Source organism: Protobothrops mucrosquamatus, unplaced genomic scaffold (assembly GCF_001527695.2).
Source record: "Protobothrops mucrosquamatus isolate PMUCROS unplaced genomic scaffold, P.Mucros_1.0 scaffold6040, whole genome shotgun sequence".
In the NCBI taxonomy this organism is placed as follows: Eukaryota; Metazoa; Chordata; class Lepidosauria; order Squamata; family Viperidae; genus Protobothrops; species Protobothrops mucrosquamatus.
In genome coordinates this window covers 23,974-33,318 of record NW_015391879.1, presented here as the reverse complement: position 1 = coordinate 33,318, position 9,345 = coordinate 23,974, and the positions used below count along the sequence as shown (strand labels likewise).

Here is a 9,345-nt window from a genome sequence, read left to right as displayed (position 1 = left end):
GATAACAGAATATAGCAACTATACTGTTCTCTTATTTTTGTGTTAAGATGGAGCACTGAAAGAGAGTGAAAATCCTGTTAACTCTTTGCTTTGGTTCAACTGATGTTGAACCAAAGCAGGAAAAAAACTGAGTACAGTGAGACTTGCTCACCTTTGTAAGCAGTATGTGTACTCTTAACTGATTTTGCACAATGGTCCAGGCATTAAAATGAAATGAAATGAAACAAAATGATCAATATTGTTAGAATCTCATGAGATTCTGGGATCTTTTTATGATTTCAGCAATCTCGTTTCTATGTTTTTGCATCGTTGTGTGTAGATTTTAGGAATTTCTCATGATCTCATGTGAGAACAACTGAAGCCTTGCAAGATTTCAGTGATAAAACAAAAAGTTGTCAGCCTCAAGAACATTACCTAAAAGCACATGAAACCTGCCTTTAGCTGCTCTGTTCTTGATGGCAAGCCAGAAACATACCTGCAGAAATAGGAATAAACAGAAAGATCTAACAAAAATCGGGTTTATGTCTCCTTGATAGCTTTCGTACCTTTTATTTTCCTCCTTCTAACTTAAACATGAACTGCAGTTCCTTAGCTTCCACCATATGTTTCATTAAGGGTTAGGAATGTGTAGTGTTGATGGTTTTAATGTTTTTATGCTATAAGCCGCTCAGAGCCGCTTTGAAATGAGATCGTCCCGAAGGTTCTTTTTCCAAAAAGCAACTGGACTTTCTTGGAGGTTTTTCCTTGAAAAAATTTCAAAGAGAAACGTTTTCAAGGGAAAAAAAACAAGAAAGTCCAGTTACCTTTTGGAAAAAATGCATTTGGAATATCCATAAGCTGGATGAGTGAGAATCTCCATAGACATTTGAAATAAGATGGGTACCTGAATGGATGGATGGATGGATGGATGAATGAATGAATGAATTTCATTATGGTAGCAGACTCAGACAAACCTCTATTCACAGTAAATATTGCCAAGCATAGTTTCACAGAGGTAGTAACCTGGTTGAGATGTGACGCTCTTCTCCAAATAAGGATTTCGTGGGAAAAAGAGGGGAAAAAACAGCAGGAATCAGCAGAAAAGGAGAACAGCATGTGTCTTAAAAATTATACATTGATATAATATACATATTTGTTAGGATGATTGCCAGGATTTATGATTCAAAAGGGTATGAAACTCTATATAACAATTCTTTTTTGGGGGGGGGAAACAAACAAAGCAAGAAACATTTTTTTCTGTGCTTAAAATTTAGCACAAATGATACACATTTGCAGGTATTTGGTTAGGCTGTTCATATCCTTATTAAAAAAAATAGACTTTACGCTTGAATCCACATTCTTTGTTAGAGTCATTGCTGGAACTTAAGATAGGGAACGTGAAGTCCCTATCTTAATTAATTCTGTTTTTCTGGAAGTAATAGTCAAAATGTTTTAATAGCATAACAAAATAGTGTAAAGCAGAGCTGATAATGTTCCGTTTATGGAAAGAAATAGGGCATTAAAACTTGAAATGGTCTCCTGCCGCCTCAGGTTTTGCAATTTGTGGAAATCTGGCGCCATCTAGTGAACTTTGGCAATAGCAGAAACAACTCGATAAATGCAATAGATCCAAAATAGGCTGGAAAACTAAACCACAAATAATAGAATTCTTTATAATGGATTTCTTTATTGGCTGCTGCTGGAGTTAAAGCAATCCTGCATATTAAAAATGAAAACCTATAAATATATTTTTTTCCTAATCAATGTGGCTTCAAGGCTAGGAGAAACTGGCTGTTTTTAATAGATTTTGGAAAAGGATGATCAATTTAAAAAAAAACAAGAACCGTCTGGTTAGACAGATCTTTAACCAGGTAGTTGCTCAACCTTCACTTTGCCTAGAGATGATTGCTTTATCTACAAGTAGTCCTCAACTTACAACCATTAGAGACCATTTGGGGCTGCCACAAAGAAGAGGGAGTCAAGCTATTCTCCAAGGCGCCTGAAGGCAGGACGAGAAGCAACGGATGGAAACTGATCAAGGAGAGAAGCAACTTAGAACTAAGGAGAAACTTCCTGACAGTTAGAACAATTAATCAGTGGAACAACCTGCCTCCAGAAGCGGTGAATGCTCCAACACTGGAAGTTTTTAAGAAGAGACTGGACAGCCATTTGTCTGAAATGGTGTAGGGTTCCTGCCTGAGCAGGGAGTTGGACTTGATGACCTCCAAGGTCCCTTCCAACTTTATTATTATTATTATTAAGTTACAGCGGCACTGAAAATAGTTACTTAAGATTGGTCCTTGCACTTACATCTGTTGCAGCATCTCAGTGGTCGCTTGATCAAAAATTTGGGTGCTTGGTAACCAGGTTGCAGTCTCCCGGGGTCAGGTTTACAAACCTTTTCAACTGGCTTCCAACAAGCCAAATCAATGAGGAAGGCTGAATTATTTTTTTTTTTTGAATAACCACAGGAGTCACTTAACAATTGCGGTGATTTGCTTAACAGCCATGGCAAAAAGGTCATAAAATTGGTCGTGACTCATTGAACAATTGTTTTGCTTAGTAACGGAAATTCTGGTCTCAGTTCTAGTCATAAATTAAGGGCTCGATGTATTGCAGTAGCACTTTCCTGGACATCCTAGCAAATGCCTTGCTAATCAGCAATAAGGTCAGCTAGATTGTGCTTCAGTGGATAGCTAAGCATCCCTGAAATATTTTTAGTTTGTTCCTAGCTGGTGGTGATTGGTGGAGCATGGGTCTCTAAAACCAAGCTTGAAACTTTCCAATATAACGTGGGAAGCAGGGGTTTATCTTATGCCTTTTCTGGATCACCTGGACTATGATTCTAAGTAGCATGGTCACTTCCTGGTTTTAAAATTAACTTTTTAAGCATGAGAAAAATCATAAAGATTAAGGGACTTTGGGGGCTCAAGACTAGAAAACAACAATTTAAGGTCCTTGCTTTATTCAAATAAGTGCTTGTCTTCATTCTTGTCTACTGTGCTGCAGGTAGTTAATCGTGGTGACCCATATCCACAAGAGGTGGGAGCTACTGTTCAAAAGGTGATGGAGAAACTCGGCCATTGTAATCCATATAGGCTTGTGTGGCAGTCCAAGGTATGTCATCCCAGGGAACTCTGATAAAATGCTTCTCCATCATTGAATTTGTTTGGGGTTTATTCAGTCTGAATCTGGCTTTGGCTTCATCTGCCAATTGTTATAAAGTATGTTCTGGTGCTATACATCAGTCAAATAAGACAGCTTCTGTTTCAGAGGTTGGGCACAGAAGAAGTTAAGGATGGTGATGACCGGTTAAGTACTTGTGTAAGAGATTACCAAGGAATATTAGGGTTGTCGGCTAGACTAGGAAATTTAAAAATATTGTAGAAGAACGAAAGGACACCACTTGTCTTTAGCTACCAAGAAACTGCAAGAACATGTCCACAAAGTTGACTCTATCCCAGTAGGCCCCTGAGCACCCTTGTCTGGGCTCCAAACTAATCAGTGTCAGGCAATAATTGGGTGGGAGAGTCTTAGCAGAGAATTCCAAGACTGGAGGCTAGTTGACAAATGTTTTCTAGAGAAAAAAGCAATTGAAAACTCCCAAGAAATCTATGGACGTGTCCATTAAGTTGTCAGGAATTGAGCTTGACTTGAAGAAGGTTCCTTTGTAGTTGAGAAAAATCTAACAAACAAAATGGAGGCTGCATCCTCCCTCCCCATCCCGGTCTTGTGGGCATGAATCCAGTTTGTCTCTTTGTATAATCCTGTTGGACCCAAATGACCCTCCCTGCCCTAGACAATGCCCATCAGGCCAAAGAATAGAAGCCGTCCACCATCTCCCAGTACAGCCCAAGGGCAGTCCTAACAAAGGAAATTGCAGCATAGAGAAACCCCAAACTTCCATCTTCCATTGATTGGTGATCTCAGTATTGCATCTTCTTTAACGATGGGCTTTCTCAAGTCTACTGCCCTCCTGAAAGGCTTTGCCTAACAGTAGAAATAACTCCAAGTACAGTGACAAGTATCTGCCTGTCAGGTGCAAAGGATTAGGGCCATTCATAAAGATGTAGCGTAGATGATTTACTGAAGCCTACATACAAAAATCTAGTCAACTAATGGTTAGCACTAAATTGGTTCAACAGAATTCACTTGGATCTCTTGTGGTAACGCAAGGCTTCTAAACTGACGACATTTTTAACTCCACCACCATCACCACCCCGCTCTGCTTGCTCTTCTATACTGCCTAGCAAATCAGATCTCTAGGATTTTCATCTGTGTAGCCCTCAACGTCTATAAAAAGTCTTTGCTTTTTCATTATTTGGGATTCCTCTTTCTTGTAAAGCATATTCTCCTGTGTCAAACATTTGCATTATGAAATAATCCTCAACTTATGATCATAATGGAGTCTGGATTTTCTCTTGTAAGTCATGGCAGTCATAAATTGACTTTTGTGGTGATTGTTAAGTGAACACCATGGTCATAAAGCAAATGCCACAGTCATAAAGTGAATCCATTCATTCCTGTGGGTGTTTTTTTGCTGGAAACTGACTGAACTGAAACTGGCAAAAAAAAAAAGTCTTAAATTGAACCAGGTCAATTTAGGGAGACTTTGAACAGTTGCTAAATGACTGGTCATTAAGCAAGGACTACCAATAGTTTTGCAGTACCAACAAACCCCGGAGCACTAGAAGACCTCCAAAGTCCCTTCCAAGTCTGTTATTCTGTTAAAATTCTTCCCCTTGCTGCGTTGTCTTTCACCTAATCTATATGTTTTTAGCCCACTATCATCTCCATCATGATATAATGCAGACCTTGTGGTTTATTCAGAACCAGATTTGGGGATACAAGTCTACAGCTAACCTAGAAGAATGATTAGGATTCCCTACCTGCCTCTAACCAATGTTTGGAAAGAAGAGAATGTTTTGAGAGGGGGTAGACAAAGCAAAGACTCATTGGAAAAGACCCTGATGTTGGGAAAGACTGAAGGCAAAAGGGGAAGGGGATGGCAGAGGTTAGATAGTGTCATCAGTGCAATGAGTATGAATTTGGACAAATTGGAGGAGAAAGTGAAAGACGGGGGGGGGGGGGCATGGTGTATTCTGGTCCATGGGGTCACGAAGAGTTGGACGCACTGTTGAACAACCACCACAACAATACTAAATTGTCGTTTCTAAAAACTCCCTTCTTTCTTTTGCTGTCGTAGGTCGGCCCAATGGCTTGGTTGGGTCCTCAGACGGACGACACTATTAAGGGCTTTTGCCAGAGGGGAAAGAAGAACATTTTGCTAGTTCCAATAGCATTCACCAGCGATCACATTGAAACACTCTATGAGCTTGACATTGAATATGCGCAGGTCTTAGCCAATGAGGTAACGCCATCATTTTTCTCACCACGGTTTGCCTGTAGCTCCTTAACAAGTGTTCCCAAGGTTCAAGTAAAAAGGTTTAGGATTATTACAGGTTGGGTTTTCCCTCACACTTTCAACGGATGTAATACTACACAAAGTAGCTGTGAGTTGAAAGATAAAATAATGCATGTTTGACATTGGCTCAGAGAGTTGAGGACACAGTTCCATTTCTGACTCAGTGGTTTTCAGCCTGGGGCTTTCTAAAGGTGTTGGCACTACAACTCCCAGGATTTCAAGCAGCCTGGCCAATGTTCATCTCCTGGCCAATGTCCATGTGGGCAGATAGGATTTTGAGGAGATGTTGCTTGTGCAGTCACAGATGGCTGCCTGAATGACAATAGACAGTCAGGTAACAACGGTTTCACCAAAGGCAAGAAAGTGAGGCAGCCCCACACCTTCCTTTCTAGCCTGCACAGCAGTGTTTCTCTACCTTGACATACTAGCTGGGGAATTCTGGGAATTGAAGTCCACATGTCTTAAAATTGCCACGGTCGAGAAACACTGGAATAACGAATTGATGTCGGCCTCTGTCCCAATCAAATGGAATTGGACAGTTGAATGGTGAAGAGGGATTTTGAAGGGGGACTATGAAGAGAGGCTTTTGAGAACGAAATATGAGAANTTGTGCTTGTGAAAATGAACTGAATTTAGCTCTAATTCCATTCCTATTGCTCTAGCGAAAGACTAAGCCTTTTTCCTTCTCTTATTCTTCAGTGTGGAGTTGAAAATATCAGAAGAGCAGAATCCTTGAATGGAAATCCATTGTTCGCCAAGGTACTGGTTCCCTCAGTCATGGAAAAACCCAATGAAAAAGACAAGAGACAACAACACAAAACAATAATTCTTACTTTAAGATTCAGAGGTTTATTTTGCTAATAATTTGGAACATAGCAAACATGATAGCACAACATTACTCACATTAGTAACCCATTGCAATGAGGTCCAGTGACATAGCAGGTCCAGCAAGGACAGCTATAGGCCAATGGCAAATCAATCAGGTCCAGTCCCAACTTTTTGTACCCTTTCTCATCCTAAGACCGTAGACAGATCGTCAGCAATCTTACACTTTCTGTTGACTTTTCTGCTGGACATAACTTTCCTCATATACCTGTGTACATTGGAACCTGCATCCGTCAGCTACTTTTAGTTCCCTATTTCTTACTATTCCAGTCCTTATGTTCTAAATCAGACATGTCAAACTCGCGACGTCATGTGATGTCGCGCAATGTATCGGAGCTTTTTTGCCATTGCCGGCAATGGGGTGGGCGCGGCTCCGGTATGATGAAATTGGCCCGCAGGCCAGCAGTTTGACACCCCTGTTCTAAATATATTTAAAACAAGCTTAGCAAAATCATATTAAGTAAAATACAATTGCAAACTGCAAAATTAAGCATAGCACAGACTTTGGTTCAATACTTTTTCCATGAGGCCTGATTTAGTTCACCTGAGCCTAAACCTTGCATAGAAGAACAATAATCAATATTTTCGTTTTCCACACCTATTTCCCTGAGGGAAAAAAATTATTTTATTTATTTATTTTTCATATTTCTGAACCGCCCATCTCCCTCAGTGAGGGAGAAATGTGGAATTCTCCAGAGAAACCACTACAGGTAGACTCCTTTTTCTCTGGCAAGGAATGGTTCTCTTTTGGTGGCCACGTGTAACATTTTTGGAGGGCCAAGGATTACCAAGTGGGTGGGGTCCCTTTTATCCATGGAAGCAGGCCTAGATGGAGGAATTCTGGCAGCTTCTTTTGCTTCTTCTAAAACAGGGGTGTCAAACTGGCGGCACGCGGGCCGGATGCATCACACGCAGGCCACGCCCACCCCAGCTCCGCAAAGGCAAAAAACATCACGATACATCATGTGACGCGATCAAATTTGACACTCGTGTTCTAAAATGTGATATGCCTATTATAGGGTTTTCATGTGTTGTAGGCAAGTCTTCTATCAGTTCTCTGATTGGCAGGCTCTAATGGGCGCAGATATGGGGCCCAGGGATATCTTAGTTTCCCAGAGGTGCCCCATTTTTTCCTCCACTTACTGAGGCCACTGTTCACTCTCATTTACATTTCCTATTTTGGGACCTGTTGTATTTTTGTGTTGATGGAATCCTATCTTGCATATGCTCAGTCAGAGACAAATCCAATTTGGGGCCTTCCAGATATATTGGAAAAGTAATTAGAATTCCTAATCTCAGAACATCTGGAGGATGTTCACTTAGACAGAGCTTGTTCTGGCTCCCTACTTGCTGCTTCATGGAGTTCTTAAACATAAAAATTATGAAAACAAGGGTATAAATAAAGGAATGCAATATTGTATTGAAAAACAATGGAACATTTCTGATTAGCAAATTCTTGCTGGTTCCTTTTTTAAGTATTAGTTGGTCATTGGTATTCTCCCTCCCTCTCCATTTCAAGTACAGGTAGTCCTTGACTTTCAACCATTCGTTTAGTGACCAAAGTTAACAACAGCCCTGAAAAAAAGTGACTTATAACCATTTTTCATACTTAAGACCATCCACAGGGTCACATGATCAAAATTTGGACGCTTGGCAACTTACTCATATTTATGACGGTTGCAGTGACCTGGGGTCATGTGATCCCCTTTTATGACTTTGTGACAAGCAAAGTCAATGGGAAAACTAGATTCATTTAGCAACCTTGTTACTAACTTAACTGCAGTGGTTCACTTAACAACTGTGTCAAGAAAGGTCGTAAAATGGTGCAAAACTCTCTTAACAACTGTCTCACTTAGCAACAGAAATTTTGAGCTCTATTGTGGTCGTAAGTTAAGAACTATACAGTATGTATGTATAAGTATGTGTATATCAATAATCACGCTAACCACCGTCATTATGCTTAAAGTTTTATTTGCTCATAGAATAGCTTGCTAGCAGATTAGAAATTTATTGTGATCATTTTACTTAAATGTATTTTTTCATACTTTTCAGGCTCTGGCAGATTTGGTCTGCTCACACCTCAAGTCGAACGAACTGTGCTCCAAGCAGTTAACACTCAGTTGCCCGCTTTGTGTGAATCCCACTTGCCGAAAAACCAAATCATTTTTTACTAGTCAGATATTGTGAAAATGTATACTGGGAGATGCTATCGGGTCATTGGCTGGAGTAGACAATACAGATTCTGTGAAAAGTGCCCATTTATTCTGCCTTCTTTTGCCCCTCTCAGGTCTGCATTTTGCTCTCCAAGTAGGATTTGCACAGAGGTGAAAGAGCTACTACCACTTTTTCCACTGCTTTGGTTTTCCCTTGAGGAATTTTGCATTGGAAGGGACACCCCATTTTAAGGGCTCCGCTTCTGAGTTGCTGAAAATCCTCATTTTATAAAATTAAACAGAATGCATGAGGTTCTTAAAATTTGATGGCCTCTGAAGGAGAGCAAAATTTTGATTACTTGGACAGGTGCTCTAACCTTGTTGTGCCAGAGTGATGTTGAAGAAAATCTGTTCACTTCGTAGGAATTGACCTTCCTTCAAAATAGGGAAGCTTGATTCTAAAAGGACCATATCTAGGGTTTTGAGCCAAGGATGCAGGCTGAATGTCTTTGCAGAAAGCCTTTCACAAAAATACTTGTCAAAAATATTTAATTCCGCCATTTTGGTAAGTGGTATTTTTTTAGGCAAACAGAGATCTGGCATTGAAGCTTTGCAACTAATAAGAGTCTGATGATGAAACCGTTTTAATTTTCCAATAATTTCAGCTGACATCTAATGTATAGATAAATAATTTGTTTTTGTTTTTTAAAAAAGAATAGTGGGTATATATTTTTTAATTTGATATTTCTTTTTGTACACAGTCTCCATTTCCTATTTTCACCATGCAGAACTGAAGCAATGTCCCAATTGTGTTTGCAAAGTAGTGTTTTCTAAGGTATTGCTATATTAGTCTTTTGTCGTGAAAATAGCAAAAGGTCTTGCATTAGTTCAGTGTTTCTCAGT

At 39.8% G+C, this 9,345-nt stretch overlaps 1 protein-coding gene across 1 annotated transcript; it reads left to right on the top strand.

The window, feature by feature from the left end:
* The first annotated feature begins 2,587 nt into the window (after positions 1-2,587).
* On the top strand, positions 2,588-8,531 carry LOC107300058 (ferrochelatase, mitochondrial-like). The gene is made up of 5 exons (XM_015829401.1): positions 2,588-2,647; positions 2,989-3,096; positions 5,186-5,350; positions 6,104-6,163; positions 8,342-8,531. Exons 1-5 carry the CDS (start codon positions 2,588-2,590, stop codon positions 8,474-8,476), a joined length of 528 nt encoding a protein of 175 aa, XP_015684887.1. The 3' UTR covers positions 8,477-8,531.
* The last annotated feature ends 814 nt before the right edge of the window (positions 8,532-9,345 follow it).

Bases quoted from the DNA above. Each gene is read 5' to 3' on its own strand.
- LOC107300058 (XM_015829401.1), top strand. From the start codon at position 2,588: ATGTATTGCAGTAGCACTTTCCTGGACATCCTAGCAAATGCCTTGCTA. The intron at 3,097-5,185 runs GTATGTCATCCC...TTGCTGTCGTAG, and splicing joins GGCTTGTGTGGCAGTCCAAG to GTCGGCCCAATGGCTTGGTT. The intron at 6,164-8,341 runs GTACTGGTTCCC...CATACTTTTCAG, and splicing joins GAAATCCATTGTTCGCCAAG to GCTCTGGCAGATTTGGTCTG.